At 43.7% G+C, this 27296-nt stretch overlaps 1 protein-coding gene across 7 annotated transcripts in view; it reads left to right on the top strand.

Annotated features, from left to right (window-relative positions):
* The window catches only part of PTPRT (protein tyrosine phosphatase receptor type T), a 1153310-nt gene that overhangs the window by 1011806 nt on the left and 114208 nt on the right, over positions 1-27296 (top strand). For all 7 annotated transcript variants that reach the window (XM_070381763.1, XM_070381762.1, XM_070381758.1 and 4 more), the window contains one exon: positions 9748-9896. In XM_070381763.1, coding sequence (XP_070237864.1) covers positions 9748-9896 — 149 coding nt within the window. The remainder of the gene's footprint in view (positions 1-9747; positions 9897-27296) is intronic.

Genomic DNA, 27296 nt, shown 5'->3' with positions numbered 1-27296 from the left:
AGAGAAGCAGGGACAGGCGGGTGGAGGCACAGACATGGAGAGCAAGAGAGATGGAGGTGACAGTGGCGGTGCCCAAGGTCCCTTGACCTTTTGAATTGTGGTAGTATGTGCTACTGTTGATTCAGTAACTTTGCCATTCTGGTAGAAGCATGAAGAAGCCCCAAGCAAGGGTGATGAGAGTAGGAGAGGAAAGAAAGAAAGATAGCCCTAAGTTGTATCAAACTCTTGCGATCCCATGAACTGCAGCCTGCCAGGATCCTCTGTCCATAGGATTCTCCAGGCAAGAATACTGGAGTGGGTTGCCATTTCCTTCTCCAGGGGAACTTCCAAACCCAGGAACTGAACCCACGTCTCCCACATTGCAGGCAGATGCTTTACCAACTGAGCGATGATGGGATTAGGAGACAGAAGACCCACCAGTTATTTTTCCAGGTTTGGTACCCAGCAGAGGTAATGAGCAGACAGAATGTGTAGGGACTCAAGGATGTGAGTGGGTTTGAAAGTGAGCTTTCTGGCTGCATGTATGTGCTTATCCATGTCAGTGTGTGTTTGTCTGGAGAGGAGAGGAGCTGGCTGGTAAAGCTTGGGCACAAGGATATACACGCATGGGTCCTTAGCTGAGTGAGACCTAACAAGGAATCTTAGAGGACACTCAGGAGCCTGACTGCCTGGGTTTAAATCCCAGCTCCATCTCTTAAAGCCTGGGTGGCTTTTGGGGAGTTACTTCAACTCTGCCTCACCCTTTCATCTGTAAAATGGAATTAGTAATACTATTAATCTTCCAGAGTTATTAGGAGAATTAAAGAAGTTAATTGTGTTTGTAATAGCCTTAAATACTGCCTAGAAAGTGAGCCGATGCGGGTTGTGAAAGAATTCACAGAAGGTTTTTATTCCCTTTCCAAGAGAGGAAAAGGGTCAGTCACACAGAGCTGAATGATTGAGTTTCAAAGGGCATGCTGTAGAAAAGAGGGCGTGGTTCATAGTTGTATCTGGCCTGACCGTTCTGCAATAGGATGTGATTCCTGTGAGAATCTAATTTCTTCAGTTATTTTGCAGTCCTTGGGTGTCTGAAAGAGACTTGATAGTGGACCTTGAGAGGCACTATTCTCTTCTGAACAATGTTAGATGGGTTTGCAGAAAGAGAGAAGTGCTATTTGCATGTTTATTAAATAAATACACCAAACTTAGGATTTATCATTTCATGGTTAGTATATTCAGTTCCTGGGATTGCCATAATAAGATACCATGAACTGGGTGGCTTAAAACAACTAAATGTATTCTCTCACAGATCTGGAGGCTTAAGTCCAAAATCAAGGAGTCTGTGGGTCATGCTCCCCTTGAGATTCTGAGTAGACACTTTCTTGCCGCTTCCTCATTTCTGACAGAGGCTATAAACTCTTAAGAGTCCCTCAACTTGCAGTTGCCTCACTCCATTCTCTGCCTCTGTCATTACATGGCCACCTCCTTGTGTATCTCTAGCTAAATTCCCCTCTCCTTGTAAGAACAGTAGTCATACTGTATTAGAGCCACCTTAACTGCTTTACATCTGTAAGGAGACTATTTCCAACCCTGCATTGGCCACCAATTTTTCTTGTAGAAAACTTAAGATCAATTGTAAGCATTCTCATTTTTCTTGTATTGTAGATATTTTTGTAGGATTTGGGGAGAAGTTTTAGAAACCATCATCTCATTAAGGAAATACTTCATTATTTTAACTTGAGGTTGCTGAGAATGGATATGAATGAACAAAACAAATGGTACTAAATTGACTTTTTTCCTGTTGTATTAGTAAAATATTTCTAAAGTTTTAAAATATCTAATTCTATAAAGATGCAGTAAAATTTTTGAGATGATAAAAAAAAGACCCTATTTCCAAATAAGGTCACAGTCACAGAATATGAAAGTCCTAACCTCTGGCATGGGGGGGCTTCAGTATATCTTTTAGGGCAGCAGTTCCCAATATTTTTTGCACCAGGGAATGGTTTCATGGAAGACAGTTTTTCCAGGGATTCAGGTAGAGGGAATGGTTTGGGGGATGATTCAAGGGCATGGCATTTATTGTGTACTTTATTTCTCTTACTATTACATCAGCTCCACCTCAGATCACCAGGCATTAGATCTGGGAGACTGGGGACCCTTGTTTTAGGGGAACACAGTTTAACTGGAAACTGTCATTTTAAAAGCATCAGTTCTTGCAGTGGTTGTTAGATGCCAGTTCCACACCCCCGTAGTGACAACAGTACCAGAAAGCGGAAGCGGTATATCCTTGGTAACTCGCTGAGAGACCTGGACACCTGGAAATGGCACCCAGCTGTCGTAACTCCTGGCCATGCTCCTTCTATGGGGTAGGGACTCTTCATTAATTCCGATCTGCTGAAGACCTTGTTCTCAAAAACGGGATATCAAACTTCGTTATGCATTAGGATTGCTTGGAGTGCATATTACTCATCTAGAGTTTCTGATTCAGTTGGTCAGGGATGAGGCCAGAGAAATTGTATTTCTAGTATGTTCCCAGGTAGAGCTGATGATGCTGGTTCGGAGACTACTTGGAGAACCACTGTTCCACATTGGTGGTGCTTAAGCTTGGTGGCACATTACAACCACCTAGGGAGCTTCTAGAAACCCAGATGCCCAGGCTGCACCCCAGACCAATTAAATTAGGATCTCATCAGTAATTTTAAAGCTCCCCAAATGATCTGTGCAGCCAAGGCTGAGAAGCACGGCTCCAGAATACATCAAAGAATGTTTTTAGAGAAAAGCCATTCTTCAGGGTATCTATTTTAGAGGATTTGTATTTAATAAATAATGAACCCATTTAAATCAACATGGCTGTGTGCTGTATTTAAAAGGTTACCAGAGAACATTTATTGAGTGCTTACTGTGTACCGTGCACTGGGGGAAATGCTTTGGTAACTACTACACACCATTTAAATCTTCACAAACACCCTCCCTTCCTGGGGCGCGCTGGTGCTACCTGCACTTCTGCAGGCAGGAGGAAACTGACATGCAAAGGATTGAGTGACTTGCAAGAGCTCACACAGCAATTCTGAGATGGAGCCAGGTTTTGATGCCAGGCTGTCTGGCACCAAAGCTGATGTTAACTGCTGTGCCATCCTGCCTTCTGAGAGAAGAGGAAATGGTGTGTTCGCCTTTTAATCCTGCAGTTCTCCATATCCTCATTTACACTGTCAGCTCTGCTGTGGGGTAGCCCAGCTTCTGCCTCAGTTATAGTCATTCTGACTTACTGGGATTTGGATTAATGAGGTTTTGCCGTATTCAACGAGGACTGGAATTGTTACCATGGACAGAATTTGCACTTCTGATTTTGTCCCAAAAGGAGAAGTGGAGGAAAGTTAAAACAGGTGTCCTGAGCTGGCAGGCAGAAAGCAGGATAGGGCCCTGTGACTTCTGCCAACATGCCACATGCCTTGGCTAAGCACCCCCTCTGTCTGGGCCTCAGTTTCTTGTATAAAATGAGAGAATGATGCAGTTCCCTTCCAGTTCTGATGTGTAAATTTAATTAGATATTCAATCATGTCAGCACAGAAACATCCAGGCTTCACAGAGTACAACACCAGCTTTTAATAGGAGTAGAGTTTCAGCTGAGTTTTCTCTGTCTGCCTCCTGTGGATGGACATCTCTCTGGCTCCAGGGTTCCAGTCTTTGTGTTTAAAGTCTGTCCAGAGATGCCAGTAGAGGGTGGGTCAAGGAAAGCCCTATGGGAAGGGAAAGAGAGCCTGGTCAGTGTCTCCCCTGGAGAGTGGGCATGGCTCTTCACATCCAGGGAAGAGCCCTGTGGAATCCCAGCACCCTCTCTCACTTGGCGGGGGTCTCCTGTTCTCTGTTCACACACGCAGGATTTTGCAGGATCCAGATGCTGGAATCACTTATCACCTCTTTTCCAGATAGTTTCTCAGTCTCTACTTGAATTCCTCCAATAATGGGGCACTTATTACTTCCAAAAGCTTACACAGAGCATGAGTCTTGTCTGGCTTTTCACATCATGGTATCCTATGTTAACAGCCACTGGTACAAAACAGTGTACTGTTTAGTACACTGTTAAGTGCTCATTAAGTATTTTTTTCAACAAATTAATATGCAGGGAGAAATAAGCTACTATTTTGAGGAGGAGATGATGATTTCTAACAGCAGTGGGCCTTTGAGTTGGTCCCTAAAAGGTGAAGAGAAAGTAGCTGAAGAAGAAAACATGGGAAAGTCAATGCAGGCATTAGGCTCTTCTAAAGGAGACCCAAGCAGTTCTACTTTATTTTTTTATTTGTTTTGCCTGCACTGGGTCTTTGCTGCTTTGCAAGGACTTTGTCTAGTTGCGGCAAGCGGGGGCTGCTCTTCGGTGCAGCGCCTGGGCTTTTCGCTGTGGGCTTCTCTTGCTGCGGGACCTCAGGCTCTGGGTGCGCTGGCTTTGGTAGCTGCAGCACTCGGGCTCGGTAGCTGCAGCACTCGGGCTCGGTAGCTGCAGCTGACGGGCCCTCGAGTGCAGGCTCGGTAGTTGTGGTGCAGCAGGCTTAGTTGCTCCGTGGCATGTGGCGTCTTCCAGTACCAGAGATCAAACCCATGTCCCCTGCATTGGCAGGCAGATTCTTATCCACCAGGGAAATCAAAGCAGTTCTACTTTACTAGAAATTTCTTCCTTGTGTCCAGCCAACATGGTGTTTCTAATTCTGCCCCCTGGGGCCACATAGAACCAGGTACCACAGGTGTGAAAAGAGCATTCCAGAATATTTCCTTTCCATGAGAAACATCCCTGTGTGTTTCAGACACTCTTCTTCCTCCTGTCATAGCACGATTCTGGAACCTCTCACAGCCTACAGTTCTCTCCCTTGAGCCATTCCACCCGCCACCCTCCCTTACAAAGACTGGTACTCAGGGTTCACAGAACTCATAGTCCCTTGTGGACACATCCCCAGCCACCAGCCCTCACTCAGCTAACAAGCAAAGGTCAGGGAGACCTCGCAGTGATCTGTCATATCACACTGTCCCAACCTGTCAGAAGCAGGAAACTTGGATCGCTATGCCTTGAAACGTTCTTCAACTCTCCAAGTACCCAGCAGAGAAATAGATAGGCTTGTGCAACGCCTGCTTTCTAACAGCTCTCAGTACCCCCTGCTGGTAAAATTGTGTGACCCAATTGGAAGGAATCTCAGAACAACTAGAGAAAAAAATTCCAAGTTCACAAAGTTACAAGTACTAGAGTCTTACGGGATCTGAGGACTGCGTGAGTTATGCGACCCATGCCGTGTTCCATGTGGCTGTCATAGAAGGTTCTTTTTTTTATTTAAAGCATTCTATAACTATGGCCATTCTGTGGGCTCTGAGGGAGAAAAAGAAGTCTCTGCCTTCTATGTACACTCCATCATTTCTTCAGACATCCTAGGAAGGAAATGCTAAGTTGTTAGATAAAACTATTCATTAAATAGAAATGTTTCAGGTCCCCAACTAATTTCATGCAGCTTTTTCTTCCTCTTTCCTTGCATATATCTGTTTTTAAGTGGTTATAATTTGTAGTCAGAGGAGAATGACAGTCTTTTCTGCACTTCAGATTGTAGACTTTAAAACATAAATTTGCACAGCAAATTTATTGAGCGCCGGCTACATGCCAGACACTCAGCAAGAGGTTGGAGTAGATCCAGGAGGTTAGAAGAGGTTCACCCAAGAGGTGCTTGCCTTCCTGGGTAAGAGAGTTGAATCACTGCAGTTGGGTTAGTCAAGTGCTTAGTTCACATGGCAACGAGGCCCTCGGTGATCCCCTGACAGGGTTCAAACCAGCTATTTGCTGCTCTCCTCTCGCCATATGTATTGTTCCTTCTTGGCTTTCATCATGTTTGTGATTTTATATCGATTTCTGTATTTCCCTGTCTAGTGCCTGTCTCTGTCATTAGTCTCTGTAGGAAGGTGAAGGTCATGTTGGTGTTTGACACCGTCATCTTCCATTGAGCAGAGACTGGCACGCGTAGGTGCTAAATAAATGTGTTCAGTGGAAGCATCCACCCAGAAGAGAGAACCATATATCTTTTGGAGGAGCAAGAGAAGATGTGACATCTGAATGCCACTGAGTCTTGAAGGATAAAGGAGGTGGTCCAGGGAGAATAACAGGGGCATACTGAGGAGTGAGGAGTAAGTAGTAAGGAGTAAGGAATGCTCAGGAGAGGGGAGTGCGGGAGCTAGTGTTCCCTAAAAGGAGATGTGTGTGGAAGATGAGGTCGAGTAGAAGCCTGGAGCCATATGCTTGAGGGTCTGATATGCCCCACTCATGAGTTTGGATGCTCCCCTCTCTTTAGGAAGAAGAGGGAGGGGAATCAGCTAAGTTCTGTGACCATAGGAGTGAATATGATCTCCCCTAAATTATTTTTTTAATTATTTATTTATCTGACTGTGCTGGGTCTTAGTTTCGGCACACAGGATCTTTGATCTTCATTGCAGCATACAGGATCTTTAGTTTCAGCTTGCAAACTTGCAGCGTGTGGGATCTAGTTCTCTCACCAGGAATCGAACCTGGGCCCCCTGCATTGGGAGCATGGGATCTCACCCACTGGCCTACCAGGGGAGTTCCCCTAAATTACTAGGATGGTTTTTAATACTTAAATTATGAATAAGACCCCCAAAGTACGGTTTTGTGTTTTATTCCTTCTACATACCTTTCATTTCCATTTTGTAGCTGCAATACCTGTCTACATATTTTTAAATTTTAGGTAGCATCATCATTACCATGAAAACATCGTGTCAACCATTGGCTAAAAACTAAGAATGTGAAAAACCTTAGTTGTCCAATTTTTAAATATATGCTTTGGAGAGGCTCCATTTAAAAAAATTTTTACTCAGATGTTCAGAGCTACCCAAACATTACTATAAAATGCCACTTTTCATAGAGGCAGCCAAGGTCTTTTTATTATATTATGCCTTTGGAAACCAATGATTTGTGCCTAAGACAATTCTCTCCATATTATTTTACCCTGAATAGAATGAGGTTGGTTGGGAGTTCTGCCCTAAGGAAATATCAAAACCCCAATACATACTCATTTATAGTTCGAAAGTGAACTCTCTTATCAGATTTCCTTTTATTTCCTGCTGGGGCAGTATGAACAGAACTCAGATGGAGGCAGAGGGTCTGCTGTATATCTTTTCAAATTTATGATTAAGAAGGTCACATATACATTTTTAAACACACTCCTTTTTGATAATAAATGAAGAATGAAACTGTGAAATGTCATCAGAAGCCGAATTACTCGTTTTTCGTTCATTCACATACCCCTGCCTGCTGGCTGATTGCCTGCCAGTGGTGAGAAAGGCCCAAGTAACCGAACGCTTCATTTCTTATGGTTTTGCTGTCTGTCTGGAATAGCCTCACTAGTGGAGCAGCATGCCTGTGGCCAGAGCATTTTAGCTGAAAGATGCACGTCTATTCCTGAGCCCCCTTCCTTGCCCCAGGCCAATTTTTAAAAAATGAATAATTCCATTTTAGGCTGCGTTTGTCTTCAAATTGTGGCCAGAATGAGACAAGTGAAAGCTCTTCTCTTCCCAAGTCCAGATCCTCTCTAGATGCTTCTCTTTTATGTTCTCTGTCTATAGAGCAGTCTCTAAATGGATGCCATGCCTTTGGCATGAGCCCCTCTAACAGATCATAGTGGGAGGGGAGGATATAGTCAGGGGATCTGTGCCTGTGGGTCCCTTCCTGCAAGGTCATTTAGCACTGACTGGATCCTTTGGGAGAAGATCACTGCTTCTATACAGGCGGCCTCCTCTTCACAACACCTTTTGGGTCCTGGTGGCTGCTCCCTCTTCTTGTGCCTCTGGACCCACAGGTGATAAACAGCTCTCCTGTCACTGTATTATACCTCGGGTTCCATAGAGTTGCAAAGAGTCGGACATGACTGAAGTGGCTTAGCCTGCAAGCGTGTATACAAAAGTCTCTAAAATATTCCTGTGTGTGTATGTGTGCGTGTGTGCACACACAGATATCAGTCATATCTGACTCTCTGTGACCCCATGAACTATAGCCTGCCAGGCTCCTCTGTCCTAGAATTTTCCAGGCAAAAATACTGGAACTGCTTGCCATTTCCTGCTCCAGGGGATCTTCTTGACCCAGGGTTCGAACCCACATGTCTTGCATCTCCTGCATTGGCAGACAGATTCTTTACCCCGTGCCACCTGGGAAGCCTAGGTTTATCACTGCATCTAATACCTCCTCTGACAGGGGCTCATTACCTCTTGAAACTGCCTGTTTCATTGTCAGACGGGCTCAACTTTGGAAATTTTCTATGCAGTGCTGAATTTGACCTCTCTGGAACATCTGTTCTTTGTGTGTTAAAGTAAGAGTGACCAGGATTGAATTTGAAGTCAAGCCCTGTGAAAAATGGAGCAAGAGACCTGAAAGAATTTACCCTCTAGATATTTCACGCGCAACCCATAGGTTTGCATATCATAGGAACAAAACTACTGTATTTAGGTGGGTGCATATTGGGTAAACTCAGAGGGACTAGGTCTTTTTTTATTTACAAATATTTGAAGAACTGCCATAGGTTATGACTAGGTTAGTCATAGTTTTATATCTCTGACAATAAATCTAAGACCCAATAGTTGATATATAAGGGGAGTAGATTTCAAATCCACACAAGAGCTTTTAACTCTCAGTCTCCTAGTGAGGTGGCAAAGTCTCCATTACTTTATGTAATCCAGGGTGGGTTGGGGGTGGGATTCCACAGCAGGACTGCTAGAGAGAGGACTCCCGCAGTAGAAGGCAGTTGAATCAGTGGTGATGATACAGAAGCCAGAAGAGCAGCTGCCGCATGTTCAGCATTCGCTGCGCGCCAGGCACCGTGCTCCATACACATTATCTCACTTAGTCCTCATGTAATTCCTCTGATGTTGCCCTGTGAAGTTCAGAACTTAATGAGGTTAAGGAAATTGCCCTGCCTGGTGCAGCCACAGGCTGCATGGAGGGTAGATACAAACCCAGGTCTGTCTGATGCCAGAGCTGATGGTTTTAATCCCAGTGTTGGTGTTAGAATCACCCGGGGAACTTGCCATACAGACTTTTAGTCCTTGTCCTGCTTGTATGACTCTGGGATCCGTGGGCTTTTTCAGCTGAGTGATTCTGATGTACACGAGTTTGAGCATGGCTGCTCCAGGTCATTGTCATCATTGTCATCATTGTCATCGTCATCATTATTGTAAATGCCCATCTGGCTCTGAGGGTTGCTATAGGGATAACTGTACATCTAGTTCTGCTTTAACTTTTAACCTTTTGAGCTATAGGGCTGACTAACGTCCACTCTTACCCCCTGCCCCCACCAGCCCCTACTTCAATCCACCATTGTTTTGTGGGTTTTTTCATGAGCTCAGTCACGGAGAATGGCCAGACTTCATTCATTATGAACATCCTTCAGAGCCCCACAGGACAAATTCCACATGACCGTGTCTTCCTTTTAAAGGTAGAGAAGTGTTATGGACATCTCATTATTTCCCATTTTAAGCTCAGTAAAGAACACATCATTTGTTGGGGGTGAGGCAGAATGAATGTCATATTTCTGAAACTGAAGCCATGAAAAGTTTCAGGATGACTTAGGCTTATCCCACCTTGACCTTGGAGGACCTTCCTTGACCCTGTTTCTGGGCAATGCACCAGGGTTTGGGGGTTGAGGATGGGTGGGAAAAGAGCAGTCTGATCTTCCAGCCCATTGAAGCAACTGTCACCATCTGACTGTGATTTTTCCCCTTGCACATGTCCCAAAGGAAGCTGGCCAAGAAGCAGAAGGAGACCCAGAGTGGAGCGCAGAGGGAAATGGGGCCCGTGGCCTCAGCCGACAAACCCACTGCCAAGCTCAGCTCCAGCCGCAATGATGAAGGCTTCTCCTCTAGCTCACAGGATGTGAATGGATTCGGTAAGTTGAGCCAACCAAGGGGAAGGGGATATCTGTGGTCCGGCTTGACCCTGGTACCTCTGCTATTGACCCCTCCCAGTGTCAAGTGCTGTAGGACATGGGGGCCGCATGCTTCCCTGGGATCATCAGGATGAAAGTGTTCCCTGGCAAAGACTGGGGCCACCCATCCTGGGTGAAAAGGAAAATTTCAGAATCCATCCCAAAGCAGATGGAAATAATGGCAAGTCATCTTAACTGCTGCTTGTGCACAGAAAGCAGGTTAAAACTAAGAAACAAGAAGGAGACCATGATTACACACTTAAGGAGAAAAACATGCCATACTGAATTGAGCATCGTAGAGCTGTCAAAGCAGTGTTTCACATAGACCATGAAAGGTAAATGACTTATGGGTTACGACTGTCTCCATTTCTCAGCTTAGGAAACTGAGGCTCAGAGACGTGCTTTCTCCAAAGCCCCGTGGTTGACGAGTAACTCATTCTGTCCTGGAAGCCGTGCCTTCCCAGCCTTGCCCAGTTCCCAAGTGGCATTAAGTCAAAAGCAATGGTGTTCTTATGCAGACTTAACACAGGATCTCAAGCTAATAGAAGTGGCCACAGTTTCAGGGTTGACCCCTGTCCAAAGGAGAACCTCAGGACTAGTAACCTAAAGGTATCTTGGCAATCAGACTCAAGAAAGCTGACTTTTGCTCTTAAGTTTCTGAAAGCTGGTTCTTTTTCTAGTTTTCATAGAAATGCTGGATTCCCCAGCCTCTGCTCCAAATTGGGGAAAGCAGGAAATCTAAAGGAATATGAACAGAGACACATGTTCTCTCCACACTGTGCCATTGGCAAAGGGAAGAAATCATATTTTGTAAAAATCACTTTATTGTTGTTATTTTTCATTGTTCAGTCAGTAAGTCGTGTCTGACTATTTGTGATTCCGTGGAGTGCAGCATGCTAGGCTTCCCTGTCCTTCACTATCCCCTGCAGTTTGCTCAGACTCATGTCATTGAGTCGATGATGCCATCCAACCATCTCATCCTCTGTCATCCCCTTCTCCTCCTTCCCTCAATCTTTCACAGCATCAGGGTCTTTTCCAATGAGTCTGCGCTTTGCACCATGTGGCCAAAGTATTGAAGCTGCGGCTTTAGCATCAGTCCTTCCAGTGAATATTCAGGGTTGACTTCCTTTAGGATTGGCTGGTTGGATCTCCTTGCAGTACAAGGGACTCTCAAGAATCTTCTCCAACACCACAGATCAAAAGCATCAGTTCTTCAGCGCTCAGCTTTCTTTATGGTTCAACTTTCACATTCATACACGACTAGTGGAAAAACCATAGCTTTGACTAGACAGACCTTTGTCAGCAAAGTAATGTCTCTGCTTTTTAATATGCTGTCTAGATTGGTCATAGCTTTTCTTCCAAGGAGCAAGCGTCTTTTAATTTCATGGCTACAATCCCCATCTGCAATTATTTTGGAGCCCAAGAAAACAATGTTTCCATTGTTTCCCCATCTATTTGCCGTGAAGTGATGGGACCAGATGCCATGATCATCATTTTTTGAATGTTGAGTTTTAAGCCAACGTTTTCTCTCCCCTCTTTCCCCCTCATCCAGTGGTTCTTTAGTTCCTCTTTGCTTTCTGTCATTAGAGTGTTATATTCTGCATATCTGAGGTTGTTGATATCTCTCCCTGAAATCTTGATTCCAGCTTGTGCTTCATCAAGCCTGGCATTTCTCATGATATACTCTGCATATAAGTGATATAAGCACGGTGACAATATACAGCCTTGGCGTACTCCTTTCCCAATTTGGAACCAGTCCATTGTTCCATGTCCAGTTCTAACTGTTGTTTCTTGACCTGCGTACAGGTTTCTCAGAAGGTAGGTAAGGCGGTCTGGTAGTCCCATCTCTTTAAGAATTTTCCACAGTTTGTTGTCATCCACACAGTCAGAGATTATAGCATAGTTAATGAAGCAGATTTTTTTTTGGAATTCCTGAAACCCATGAACAATTTGAAAAGGCAAAAACCAAAACACATGGATAAGATCAATCTGGGATGACGGGGATCTATGAGAGGATGAAGACAGAAAGGAAACAAGCATTTATGGACCACCTTTGTCCACACCACAGCCCATGAGATGCTTTCTATGCTTGTTCCCATTTTATAGAAGATGCATCCAGAATTCAGTGTTTGGCTGACCTGCCCACTGGTACACAGCTGTTTCCTGGTGGATCCAGGGTGCAAGGCTACCGCAGACCCCTGATTCCTAATCTTACATGCAGCACAGCACCTAGCTGTGGAAGTTTACAAAAGCCGCATGTCTAGGCCCCACACCTTACTCGCTGAATCAGAACCTCCTGGGGCACCAGGAGTGGGAGTGGGACTCAGGGATATAGGTTTTGTAAAAGCCACTCAGGGGTTTCTTACAGGCACCTTGGTTAGAAGCACTGCACTTTGAAAGAGGCAGCAGAGGTTTTCAAATACTGACATGCTGCCTTGGGAAAGAGATTTTGCTTTAAACATATAATGATTGAAAAAACATTAAAATGAATACCCTTTTACCTAGGATCTCCAGTTGTTCACAATTTGCAACATTTGCACTCACTCTCCCTCTCTTTCTCTCTCTCTCATACACACACACAATACACACACACAATATATACACACGCACTACACAATTTTCTGAACCATCTAGATGTAAGTTTTGGACATCATGAAACTCCCACCTCCAGAAAATTCAGCACGTTTCCTGAGAATGAGGGCAGCTCTTCAGCATAATTGCAGTAAAATTACCTTACTCTAGAAATGTGACCTTGTTTCAGTCTCTGATAGACCACTCCATAGCTGAATTTCCCCCATGGCCCTAAAGTATTCTCTCTTTTATTTGTTACTATCTTTTGGATCCAGGATTCAGTCAAGGTGCTCACTTTATATTTGACCACATTTTCCATCACCTTTTTATCTACAATATTCTCCCACCTTTAGTTTTTCTTTCAGGATACTGACATCTTTTAAAAATCCAGGCCAGCTGTCCAATACTCCTGAGTCGAGATTCGTTTGAAATTTTTCGTCATGATCATATTCAGGTTAAACATTTTGGCAAAAATGCTGCACAGGTGACGTTGTGTACATACTTCCCTTTGCATCATGTCAATAGAAACTGTCGCTCTGATAAACTATCACCAAGCTATCACTTTGCCCACTCTTGGTGATGCTGAGTTTGAGTGCTTGTTAAGGTTGAGAATTGGGCAGAGTCTTAACAGTACATACTGATTATTTCATGAGCAAATATTTAGCTTGTTTTTCTCAGCAGAGCAAGTTTACAGTCTGCCTAACCACAAAGTCAGTTCTTTATTTTAAAAAGTAATTTGTTTACTTTTGTTTGTGCTGAGTCTTTGTTGCTTCCAGGACCTCTCTCTAGTTGCAGCGAGCAGGGTCCACTCTCAGGTAGCAGTGTGCGGGGCCCGTGGCTTCTCTCAACGGGGAGCACAGGCTCTGGGCCACATGGGCTCAGAAGTTGTGGCTCCCGGGCCCTGGAGCTCAGGCTCAAGAATTGTGGCGCCTGGGCTTAGTTGCTCCTCAGCATGTAGGATCTTGCCTGATCAGGGATCGAACCCACGTCTCCTGCATTGGCAGGCAGATTCTTTACCAGCGGGCCACCAGGGAAGCCCTGTCTCCCCACAGAGTCAGTTCTTAATCCATTCTCCACACAGGTGAATTTCTGGGATTTGTACATTCCAGCAGAGGGCAGGAGAGGCAGAAAAGGGGATGGCAGGGAACTGGGCTTGCTTTCTCCTTATAGGTGCACGCTGAGCACCCCCCGACCCCACCCCCTGCCTCTGACTGTGTTAACTTGTCACTGACTCTCCTGCTTTTGTTCTGGGCAAGGGAGTTTACTAGCAGGTCTAGCTGTTGGCACGTGCTGGCCAAGTGGTACCTATTCACCAAAATCTTTCCTGTCCAGGCCAAGCTCTTGTGCACACTTACTCCATTTGTAAAAGTGTCGTGGGAGGACTCTGAAGACCAAAGAGATGTGGTCAGAGACACATGCAAACATCATGACACCCAATTTATAGGTGTTTGACCTCAAGTCAAAACCTGGGGAACACCAGTTTCTTGGATTTCAAGGGGAAAATACCACCTCCATTTCCCCCATGGGCTAAAACTTAGACTGTTTAAGACGAAAGCACCCAAGACCGGGATAGATTGGCCAGCCAGTGAGGAAGAAACAGCAGATCCAATAAAATCGAATTAGATGTTTTAAAGTCCAGACACAATCTTTCCAAGATTGATGTGTGTGTGTTTTATATTTATATACACACAGGCATAACATGCATACATACACAAACATATGTGTATATATACATATTTTTATGTACATTTATTTTAATATTGTTTTTAAAAAGAAGTTCAATCAACATTATACTCAATCATTAAGACATTTTGCATTTTTCTGAATCAGTGAGTAATTAGGATTCTGTCTATTCATCTGGTATCCTCAGGCTAGAACCACAAACATGTTCTGGGGATTCTTTTGAATGCCCTGAAATGCATCAGGTACCTTTTAAAATGCTCTGTGGACCCACTTGGATGTGATTTGAAGGGGGGAAAATGTAAGTAATGCTTACATTGGAGATGTGGAAATTGCTCCTGAAATCACTCTGATGTATGTAAAATTGAATCTATTTTTGTGACATTAGGAAAGTGACTGGCTTCTGCATCAGTGTCTTTAGGAAGCCCTGAGATTATTCGCAAATGTTGAGGAAGCATTGAGCAGAGAATAGGTGTCACATTGGAAAAGATTACAGAAAAACCTGCCCTGAGCAATTATTTCATTATGGAACAGGTGGTCCCTGACCTAATTCAACCTTGGCACCCAACTGTATGAGTTTGTTTTCCCGAATTTTCAATTCCAAGTGACTGCTGAGTTCTACAGCATCCATTCCATCAAGCCTCCCAATTTTGTAGAGGGCTAGTGACCTCCAGGATACAGGGGTGATGGCTGGCTGTCAGGGGTGGGCTATTACTCTGGAGAGCTTTGGCATTCTTGAAAAAGGAGTGCTTGTCAACAGTGTGCATCGTCTTCTGTTTAAAGGATTGCTGCCTTTTATTAAGTAATCTGATTTTGATCGTATTGCCCTGTTTACCTGCTTGTTCTTTTTCTGAGATCTTTGGCTCACTGGGATCATTTTCTGGGTCTTTCTCCTGGTGCTTTCTTTTTTATATTCCTGTTTAAATCTTGCTTATGTCTTTTGTTCATAGTCTAACCCTCTGCTTGTTTATTTTCAATCCAAATCAAAATGCTTCAAAACAAATCACTGTTGAATTCTGTGATACAAGGCTTAGCCATCTATCCTTCCTGTAATAGCATTTGACAGACTCACTTGCCCATTGGGTACTGTTAGTAACTCCATCTTCATTTTTTGCTTCTATTCTATTGAATGGTTTCATGTCTGGTGGGTGAAGACAGTTTATCTCTTAGGAGCATCCCATGCTGGGCCATCAAGCTATCTGTTCAGTAAAGAAGCAGGTGTGGTTGAGGGCTTGAAAGAGACATTCAGTGGCCATTTTCTTGTTGCTTAGTATATGCCTGTCCCATGCTGAGTCCCGAGCATAGTTTGGGGAGGGGTATAACTACAAAAATGAATAAAATGGGGCATCATCGCAAAAATAACAGGTGTTTCTACTTTTAAATTCTTCATAGTTTACAGAAGTTCTTTTGTAAAACCCTGGAGCTGTATATCCTTATTCCTGCACCATAAGAGAACTAGCACATTTATTCTTACCCCCATTCGACAGATGAAGAAACTGAGGTTCACAGACTCCATACCCCAAATCACACAGGCATTATTTGCAGCATCATAATAAGGATCCGTCTCTCCTGACATCAGTTAGGTTTTATCCACTTAGTTCTACAAAAAATTTAGAAAAATATCCGTAAAAGTACCTACAAAAAATAGCTGTATGAGAATTATATGATCAGAATCAGGAAAACACAAATGAGGACAGGAGGGTCAAGACCAGGTTATTGTAAACTATAGCTCCATTGTATGAAAATTTAGTCTAAATATGCAGGCTGGCAACTTTCAGATTCCAATTTGGCTCTGTGTTCTCTAGTAACAAAAACCCAAATAGGAAGATCATTTGTATTGGCAGCTACAATGTGCTAGACTGTATGCTTTATATAAATCCTACTCTTAAGCCTCCTAGGAACCCTATAAATTAGGTATTAGTCCCATTTCGTCAGTGAAGAAACTGAGTTTCAAAGAACTGGAGTAAATAAACCCAGTGCTGGAGAAGACTCTTGAAAGTCCCCTGGACTGCAGGGAGATCAAACCAGTCAATCCTAAAGGAAATCAACCCTGAATATTCATTCGAAGGACTGATGCTGAAGCTCCAGTACTTTGGCCGCCTGATTCAAAGAGCTGACTCATTGGAAAAGACCCTGATACTGGGAAAGATTGAGGGCAGGAGGAGAAGGGGACGATGGAGGATGAGATGATTGGATAGCATCATAGACTCAGTGGATGTGAGTTTTGAGCAAACTCCAAAAGATAGTAGGGCTTCGCTGATAGCTCAACTGGTAAAGAAGCCACCTGCAATTCAGGAGACCCTGGTTCAATTTCTGGGTCAGGAAGTTCCACTGGAGAAGGGATAGGCTACCCACTCCAGTATTCTTGGTCTTCCCTGGTGGCTCAGGTGGTAAAGAATCTGCCTGCTATGCGGGAAGCCTGAGTCCGATCCCTGGGTTGGGAAGATCTCCTGCAGAAGGGAAAGGCTACCCACTCTAGTATTCTGGCCTGGAGAAAGATAGTAAAGGGCAAGAAAGCCTGGCATGCTGTAGTTCATGGGGTTGCAGGGAGTAGGACATGACTTAGTGACTGAACAACAGCAACACACATATGCATAGCATGGAGATGGGATCAGAAGCCAAAATCGAGTTATCTGACTCCAGAACCCAAGCTCCCTCTCCTGCACTAGGAACGTAGCTATCACCACTCAACTGGTCTCACCATGTGAGGCTGCTAATGGCTGGAGAGAGGGAGAGTTCCACACCTCTCCTGATGCTCAATCAGCCTTTCTACCACGTGGGCAGAAGCTGCTACCACCATAGTGTCCTGCATGAAGCCAGTCAGATTCCCACCAAGTGCCAGGCTCTGTGATGAGCATGTCCAGATACGGATCTTAGTCTATTCCCACAGTAACCCTCTCCAGTTGGTATGTTTATTATCAAACCCATTTTTCAGGAGAGGAACAAGGTCTTCCTCAGGTCACACAACGAATAGATGGTGAGGTTTGGACATCAGATCGGATGTTCTACTTTTGAAACCAAAGCGTCCTGTGTTTCCTGCAACCTTAAGCTTTCTCTCCATCACAAAGTCGGAGAAGGAAATGGCAACCCACTCCAGTGTTCTTGCCTGGAAAATCCCAGGGATGGGGGAGCCTGGTGGGCTGCTGTCTATGGGGTCACATAGAGTTGGACACGACTGATGCAACTTAGCAGCAACAGCAGCAGCAACATCACAAAGTGGGTGAAAGAAAGAAAGGAGATCAACGTTAATAGCCTTTCTGGCTGATGGGACAGGGCCTCTGCTTGGTTTCTGTATGCACTTCAGAGCCCAAAATGCCTGTTGCAGAAAAGCAGCTGCCTAGTAGTCCAGGAAGGACCCATGAGAATTGCCCCACAAGAAGCTTCTTAGGAATTGGAGCCATAGACCAGATGGTCCCATTCCATCCTCGGGCATTCCTGAGCTGGTCCCCACCCAAGATAGATACATAGAGAGAGAGCTCACAACCTGTTGTGGGAGACACATGATCCAACAATGAGCATCTCTGCATTATCTAAATATGTATGTATGAATGAATGATAGACCTGAAATTCATCTAAGATCTTCTAGCTCCAATCCTGTATCTGGTTCCAGCTCTTCTGGTACTGAATTCTATCTTCTTTTAAGCTGAAATCTACTCTCTGTAACTTCCATCCATTCACTCCTGATTGTGCACAGAAGTATGGATTGGCCAGCAACCAGACGCTGGCCCATGCCTGCCCTCTGGTGTCACACAGGGTAATGAAATCAGTCTTTCCCTTCCTGCTGCTCCCAGCCCCAGCTATTGGACTGCTGCCAGCTGTGTGCCCTGCAGGTCCTTCCCTCAGGCTAAGCAGCCCCCACATCAGCTATCAGCCTTCCTCAGTACACATTTCTGTTTTCCAATCTGTTCAAAATCTTGATTGGCACATCTGTCTCCATTTAGTCCGTGTCCGTGGAGTGTGTGGTTTCCAAGTCTGTGCCGGGCCGAATTAACTGGGAGTTCAGAGAACTGTTACCACCCTTACTCTCTACACACCTGGGTTCAGAACGCCCTGCTCACGTTTGAATTAACCCCAAATGCCCATCACGGATCTGCCTCCTGCAGAGCTTATGCAGGAGGGATTTGAGGGCCCCAAGTAAAGACTTTCTATTTCATCTGTGCTGTGCCTTCTTGTTGGATTTGACCCTGTTATCCCAGAGTACTAAGATATTTTTGATTCCTGGTTGTGTCAGCCAAGGAGCTCACTTAATCCTCCCGGTTTGGGGCCTCAAATTATAATAATTATTAGATTACTAATATTCAACATACCAGCTATTATCTATTGAGCATTAATTGTGAGCTCGTTTCCAGCTGAGCATTTTATGTGCATTATCTTGTCTCATTGGTGTGCTGGGAAGATTAAATAACTGTTATGATTATCCCTGATGATTTACAGGTGAGGAAACTGAGGTTTTAAATAATAAGGAGCTTGCCTAAGGCTTCATAGTTTTAAATAGCAGGCTTTTAAGCTGGAACTTAAACCTGGGTCTGTGAGACACCCCTAAGCCCATAGTCAAGATCATTCCTATATACCACCTTCTGTAAGAGAAATGTTATTATCCCCATTTTATAGAGTTGTTGTTCAGTTGCTCAGTCATGTCCGACTCTTTGCCACCCCATGGACTGTAGCACGCCAGGCTTCCTTGTCCTTCACCATCTCCTAGAGTTTGCTCAAACTCATGTCCATTGAATAAGTGATACCATCCAACCATCTCATCCTCTGTTATCCCCTTTTCCTCCTGGCCTCAATCTTTCCCAGCATCAGGGTCTTTTCCAATGACTCGGCTCTTTGAATCAGGTGGCCAAAGTACTGGAACTTCAGCATCAGTCCTTCCAGTGCATATTCAGGGTTGATTTCCTTTAGGATTGACTGGTTTGATCTCCTTGCCGTCCAAGGGACTTTCATTTTATAGAGAAGGAAACTAAAGTTTTCAGTTTCAGACAGACATTGAGACATTTGCTCCAAGTGTGGTCCCCAGATCAGCAGTATCAGCATCACCTGGGAACTTCTAAGAGGCAACTTCTTGCGCCCTTCCCCAGGCCTACTGAACCCAAAACTCTGCAGATAGGGCTCAGCAATCACTTGTGGCTTGTGGGGTCTTAATTCCCCCAACCAAGGATTGAACCTGGGCCCACAGCAATGAAAGTGCTGAGTTCTAATCACTGGATGGTCAGGGTATTCCCAGCAATCACTCTTTTTAATATTTATTTATTTTATTATTATTATTTTTAAAAGCCTACTAGGTAATACTGAGGCATCTTAAAGTCTGAGAATCTCTGGCTAGTAGTAAAGCCCAGGACTATCAGATTCCAAAGCCCTAGTTTTTATGTGTGCCAGATTGACTCTGATAGTACAGTTGCAGGCACACCGAGAGAGAAAAGCTAATTTCCCCTTTCTCAAGGTGGATCCACCAAGAAGAGGAGCTACCTGGAGATGCTGGACCTGAAGGCTGCTAAAGCCTGTATATAGCAGTGACGGCTCCTAAACCCAGGGGTCCCTTTGAAACCATCTCTGGAACTTTCTCTCCTTTTGTCTGAACGGCTAACAACCTGAGAGTCAGACTAGAAGAAGTGGAAATTTACAAGGAAAAGCAATCATGAGTCACACGTTGAAACTAAAAGCTCAACAGAACATCGTGAAAAGGAATAAAAAGAAAAACACAAAATTCTGTCTGCAGGGACAATTATATTTCTGGTTGCTCCAGGATTAAACTGAATCCAGAAGAAATGAATGTTACAAGCTTGCCATCTCCAGGTTTATTGAATATCTTATTGCGATTATTGAATATTTTGCAATCATCCTCTTGGCTGACAGATTAAAGGACACACTTATTAAGTTCCTGGCAACCCAGAGTTGACTGGAATTGTTCATTCCTTGGAAATGGAAATTTAAATGCCTTAAGAAAGTAAACAAATTCTTTCACATACATTAAGGAATTAAACTGTCAGAGAAGGATATTAGACTCAAAAGGGGACATAATAGACCATCAAAACTAAGAATTATCTTAGACACCATCTGTCCCTGCCTTCTCATCTTAAAGATGAAGAACTGAGTCTCAGAGAGTTTTCTCAAGGTTACCCATTGAGTCAGTAGTAAAACCTGGGCTAGAGTTGGGAGCTGTAACCACTCTGGTCCTTGTCCCCTGGTCCCCTTCAGAGAAGGGAAGTATGATCAAGAACGGTTTGTCTTTTGATTTCTGTAGACCCCCAATCTGATTTCTGCACAAATCAAACCTTCTCAGATTGAATTATACTTTTCATCTCCTGGTTATGGGAATAGCTGAGGTGTTCCTTTAAATATTCATTGACTGCCAACTATATGCCAAGCAGGGTAGGGATTGTAAAGATAAATAAGACATGGTCTGTGCCTTCAAGGATATTACTGTCCTCCAAGAGGAGACCTGTAAGTGGATTAGTTTCAATAAATGTGATAAGTGATAGAGAAAAGGCATGTATAGAGCCCTAGGAACACTGATCAGAGACTCAGCAGGTGATTAATTCTGCCTAAGTGAGTTAGGCAGTACTGTCTGTGAGGGAATGGATTTTGATTTGAAGGAAGTGCAAGAAAAAGATCCTCTCAGATAGAAGGGAAAAAGGCTTGTAAAGGATATGGTGAGCTAGAGGAAGGGGCCTTGAGGTATAGGGTGCTTTGTTTTGAGATCATTTTGGCCAGAAATACAGCTGGAACAGTAGCAGGAACCTGCTTGAGAAGGGACTTACATTTCCTGATTTAAATTTACTGACTTAAATTCACTTTCCAAGAAGGGTCCCAGTTTGGAAATTAGGATGATCCCAGTGTTAGGTGCTCTGGCATATTGTTGGAACCTGGCCTCATATTCTCTTCAGTTTGTATAGATTCTGCTTTCCTGAGCTGGCCAGCCATTCTTCCTCAGGAAGAGGAAGAGATTCAGGAAAGCTGCAAAGCCGAAGTTGCTTTTGACAATTTATGCTAGGCCACTACATCTTGAGAAGAAAATAGAATTGTTCTCTACACCTCACAGGTGGTCCTGAATCACAACAGGGCACTTAGGAAGTGCTTGTTAAAGTAATCAGGGATAAAGAAGTGATGTTGAAAATGTAAATATATAGTTGCTAGGAGCAGAATGATCTGAGCTTAGAGACCAGACTTTTTTTTCTTTTCCCTCAGCTCCAAGCTACAGCCTCGACAAGTTGAAAAGATTGACAATAATTCTACTATCTAACGTTTTTTGAGTAATTCCTGAACAAAGTACTTTATACGTGTCATTTCCTTTCCTATTCTCAGCAGTTCTATGAGGCAGATCAGGGAAACTAAGGTTCAGAGATTTTAAGTAATTTGCTAAAGGGCACGCAACTCCCAGTAAACCAGACCCAGGATTGAACCTGGATTTATATGATTCACCTACCAGCAGCCTGTCCTTGAATATTTTCTTTGCTTGACTTTTGTTGTTGTTTAGTTGCTCAGTCATGTCCAACTCTTTGTGACCCCACGAACTGCAGCACGTCAGGCCTCCCTGTCCTTCACCATCTCCTGGAATTTGCCCAAGTTCTTGTCCATTGAGTCGATGATGTCATCCAACCATCTCATCCTTTGCCGCCCTCCTCTCCTTATGCCTTCAGTCTTTCCCAGAATCAGGGTCTTTTCCAGTGAGTCGGCCCTTAGCATCAGGTGACCAAAGTATTGGAGCTTCAGCTTCAGCATCAGTCCTTCCAATGAATATTCAGGGTTGATTTCCTTTAGGATTGACTGGTTTGATCTCCTTGCTGTCCAGGGGACTCTCAAGAGTCTTCTCCAGCACCACATTTGGAAAACATCAATTCTTCAGCACTCAGCCTTCTTTGTGGTCCAACTCTCACACCCCTACATGACTACCAGAAAGACTATATGGCTGTAGCTTTGACTATATGGACCTTTATCAACAAAGAGATGTCTTTGCTTTTTAACACACTATCTAGATTTGTCATGGCTTTCCTTCCAAGAAGCAAGCATCTCGACTTTTACCCTCCTAGATTTTCTTCTTCCTCTCCAGCCATTTCTTCTTATGCTTCTTTCTTGGTTCTTCTTCTATCCATTCAAACATCCCAGGACTTAGTCCAGAATCTTCTCTTTTTCTTCTTATGCTTAGTCTAAGTGGATGGTGATGACATTAAATGAGATAATGAGCATAATAAGAGGCCAGAGTTGAAGCAGAAGAGGAATTCAGATCTAGACAGGTAGGTTTGAAGTGTTATTGAGTCACTGAAGAAATGTCAAGTTGGCAGTTGGATTTTTGGGCTTGGAGCTCAGCAGGGGAGTCTGGCCAGGAGATATAGATGTTTCTACATTATATATACAAAGTGATTGAAGACTTCCGTGAATAAGGAAACTGAGGCACATCGAGATGGAACACATTACCAGGTGTCACTTAGCAAGTTAATGGAAGAACAAGAACATTGAACCAGGACTTAGCTATTAGAAATGGCTACAGAAAAGCAGTCAGTTAAAGCTGAGGGCAAAACAAGGGTCTGTGAAAGGGGCTATGTGACCAGTCCAAGTACAGACCTTCTGGTCGTCCGCCTAGATCCTGTGATGGAATTTAGAATGTGTGACGAAGTTAATAGATTAGATGGCCTCCTGGTTGTCTACTCAGCCAGGATTATGATAGGATCTCAGTATTCAAAGCATACTTTTCTGAATCAAAATAGAAAATTTTAAATTTCTAAAGTCTGATTTATATATCGGTGGTTAGGAGTGGACCTATATACTTTGGAAATTCAGTGAAGGGGCCATAATGTTGACATAATCACAAAAGTTGAGGAGCCCATGTCAAGTTCTTGCCCAGGTGGTCGGTTGCCCCTTTGCCCAGAGAGGGAACATCTTTGCAAAGCAAAATTCAAGGAAGCTGGAAGACCAGAGTGCCAAGGACAGGCAAAATCCCTTTGTCCCCTACATTACCATCTCCATCATTTTCCAGATAGTCTTCTACATACTTCTGAAGGAATATGCCATGATGTTTAGTTAAGCTGACTCAGTAAGATGCTCTTGACTGGATTGAGAGGAACTACCTAAGCCACCAGATATCTATTATATCTCTAACTCACACCAATCTGTAGAGTGGACAGATGTGAAGTGAAAAGATCCCCCAATCACAATGCTAAGTGTTGGTAACACAGACAAGAAAAAGACAGCTCTACTCCCCCAAGTCACACGATATTTTAGGGAACACAGACACAGCGATACGGCATGATACCTCTAACAGAGGAATGTGCAGAAGCTACAAAGAAAATGGCGTCTGGTGAAGGGAGGCTATTCTGGCCCATTAACCATGTAATTCATCTCTCTTCGGGTGATTTACTCTTCACTTTGCCAGCCATGTGAATTGACTCCCTAATTATGTGGAGGCTGGAAATGAAAGTAAAATTTCAATCCCTTGGCAGTAAAACAAGAGGAAATGTGTTAAACATGATATCAAAGATACATTTAGCAGAGATACGGTATAGAGTAATCTTGACACGTTCCTTTCCCTTACCCTCCACGTCTAGTTCAACACCGTATTTTGATTAGTCTGCATCTTCGATATATCTGGAACCCATCCACATCCTCTGTCCCCATCCTTGTCTAAGTTATCCTCATCTCCAACCTCAGTAAGATCCCAAGCACCTAAATAATCCTTGTATTCATCCTTGTCATCCTCTCATTCATTTTCTTAAAGGCAAATGTGAATATGTTGCTTCATATCTCCTTGGTTTAAAACAATTCTGTGGCTTCTGATTTTTCTTAAGCTGAAAACCAAACTCCCCATTCAGATCTTATATACAAATCTTGCCCTTCTCATTTCTTCCAAGTTCTCCATTTCACTGTCCCTCTTTCTGTGAACTCCAGCCACGCTGCCTTCGCTAAGTGCTCCACCTTTTCTGCACCCGTTCCACTTCAGGGCCTTTGCTGTGTCTACCCCAGGGTGGACAAACTGCAGCTCACAGGCCAAATCCAGTCTACTCTTTGTTTTTATAAGTGAAGTCGCTCAGTCGTGTCTGACTCTTTGTGACCCCATGGACTGTAGCCTATCAGGCTCCCCTCTCCATGGGATTTTCCAGGCAAGAGGGCTGGAGTGGATTGCCATTTCCTTCTCCAGGGGATCTTCCCAACCCAGGAATCGAATGCAGGTCTCCTGCATTGCAGGCAGACACTTTACCATCTGAGCCAATAAAGCTTTATTGGAAAAGAGCCATGCTTATTTGTTTATATCTGAGATAAGACGTGCATAGGTGTTTTTGTGCTGCCATCGGTAGTGTTGAGTATTTCCTATTGAGACCATCGAGCCCACAAAACCTAAATATTTACTCTCTGGCCCTTAAGAGCAATGTTTCACGACTCCCCATTTAGACAACTGGCTATTCCTACACTCTTCCTCTAACTGACTCCTTTAGATCCCGATTCATGGATTTCTTCCTTTTCTCCCCAAACCAGACTGGATTCCTCTGTTAGGTGCTCTCACAGAATTCTGTTTCCTCAGTACAGACCTCATCTTCCCAGCATGTTTAAGGTACATGTCTTCTGACAGTTGGAAGGATCCAAGAGGGGAGGACCATTTCTGTTTGTTTACTACTGTATCCCCACCCCAGTACGTGGCATGGTGTGTGACACGGAATAGATACACGGAAATTCTTATTTAGTTGAATAGATGGATAAATGGATGGATGTATAGACAGATGGGACTCAAACATAGCAATGCTAAGAATAAAAAGGAATATCTAGAAAGCCTGATATAGCTGACACTATACACTGTTGACCTACTTTTTGCATTCAGAATTGAGTGCAGCAGAGAAGGGAATCAAAGAATGTTTCTTTGCCAGACAGTTGATATCCAGATCTTAGCATGTCTTCACCCCTTGCCACCAACCTGTAGTCTGCCAACACTGAAGGGAATTTTTCAAGTCTCTTTTCTGCAAAATTGGGAGCTGCTACTCAGAATATCCACAATAGTCAACTGTCGGCTGGTCTGGTAATGTGATACAATCATTCCTCTATTCATAGGAAAAGGGAAGGATAACAGCCAGTGGTCTTCAGACCAGACACAAATAGAGGCAGAGACTCGGAAAGACTTCTTATATGGCTCTGTCAGTGGAAGAAAAGTCAGGAGGGAGGTATAACAGATGGTACTTATTCACTGGCTGGATGGCCTCACAGGTAGCCATGAGAACATCAGTTATCTGGGAATGTTCTGGGAGACAATGGGCATCCGTTACATGGATCCAATCTCTATAGTCCAGGAGATCTGGCTTCTTCACGTGATTTGTCTTGGGAGCTGAGATGTTTCATTAGTTACTGAAACTCACTTGCTAAATAAAAAGGAAGAAATTTGAACTGTGCTGGTTTTTCAGATGAGTAGAAGCCAAAATGAGCTGATAGAATATCAGTGGGACCTGGGATTAGGCTTCTTGGAATGCTTCAAGATGATCCAGGAAAGTCTTAGGAAGGAGATGAATCTTAAAGAATAAGCAATCAGAGGTTGTCAAGGCAGAAAAGAAGCGTGTTATTGCTGTCTGTGCTTTGTTATGAGACATCATGTCAACACTTAATGGCATAAAACAACCACCATTATATTTTTGCTCTCAATTCTGTGGTCCAGGAGTTGGGGGAGGGACCAATAGGAATATCTTGAAAATGAGCAGACTCAGATGGAATGACTTGAATGGCTGGAAATAATGGGGATGACTCTCCAAGGGCCATATGTCTGGGTCTTCACTTGCTCCTCAAGTGGCATCTGCTGGGGATGAGCCCAAATGGCTCCTTTATTTGCATGTCTGACCCCTTGGTTGAAATGACTAGAACATCTGGGGATGGCTGGCTCCTCTTTCTATGCATCTAACTTGGTCTTCTTTGTAGCATGGAAGATTCATGGTAGTCAGACTTACTGCAAGATGGTTGACTTCCCCCAGAGCAAGTGTTCCGAGAAAGCCAGGAGGAATGCCAGTCCTCTTAAAACTAGGTTGAGAACTGGCCAGCATTATTTCTGCTCCACATTAATGTTAAAATAGCCACAGGTGAGCAGTACAGAAGCAGGTTCCACCTGTCCATAGGGGAAATGGCACGTGCCTATAAGAAGGGAAGGAATGAATGGTGGTCATCTTGGAGATAAACTACCATGTTGTCCTAAAAGAGAATATATGTACCTGGACACAAAGGTGTGAGAGGTCTATTTGGCTGATAAAATGAGGACTAGGAGTAGCAATACTTTCCACATCCCCAGTTCCACTTAGGCTGCAGTGATAACTCGTCCATTACTAGCACCTGGTTGTCAAGGTCTCTAAAGATCTTCAGAATCTTTAAAGAGCTTTTGCTCTCATGCACAATTTCTTGTGAGTATAAATGTATTCCCTAAAAGACAGAGTCCAAAAGACATCAATAAAATTAACTCTTCCCTAGAACTTGAGAATGTGAATGACAAGAGACGGATGTTGGTGTCTTTGTCCAAGGTGCTGTTTCTCCTTGAGATCAGGCTGACCCTGATCCCTTTCTCAGGAAGTCCTTTCCCTAGGACTTGTAATCATGCGTGGTTTGCCATCCCTGGAGTATTTGGATTATTAACTCCCTGGGGTTACATGGTGGGAAATGAACCTAGAAAGGTAATCAAGGACTGTGTCTTAAAGATTGTGAAAAACTAGAGAGTTTGGAAATTGTAATGTTTTCTGCAAGGAGCTTCCACAGATTTTGAGATGTGGAGAAGCAGAATTGAGTCCAGTTTCAAAAAGAGCATCCTAGTAATAGTGAGGAGAATGTATTGGACTGGGCTGGGAGTTAATAAGACTAACAAAAAGTCAATATTGTGTCTGTATATATCAGATTCAAGGAAAGTGACTTAGCACAAAACTCTGGTGCACATGGACATTTTGTTTTACACACACATCCACACCCACACATACACACATACCTGTTTACAGAATTAATAGTCACTACAAACAGATTGGTGTGGCCAGCTCTTTGTAACAAAGCAGGTGATAGAGGCTGTCCTAGAACATTCCATCCTTGGGACTGTTTTTAAGCCTAGCAGTATTGATTAAATTTCCATCCTTGCTCTATATTTTCTTTTTCAGTCAATATTTTGATGATTTG

The sequence above is a fragment of the Bos mutus genome, chromosome 13, assembly GCF_027580195.1.
Source record: "Bos mutus isolate GX-2022 chromosome 13, NWIPB_WYAK_1.1, whole genome shotgun sequence".
NCBI classification, from domain to species: Eukaryota; Metazoa; Chordata; class Mammalia; order Artiodactyla; family Bovidae; genus Bos; species Bos mutus.
The sequence above is the reverse complement of the archived record's forward strand: the minus strand, read 5'-3'. Positions and strand labels throughout refer to the sequence as shown.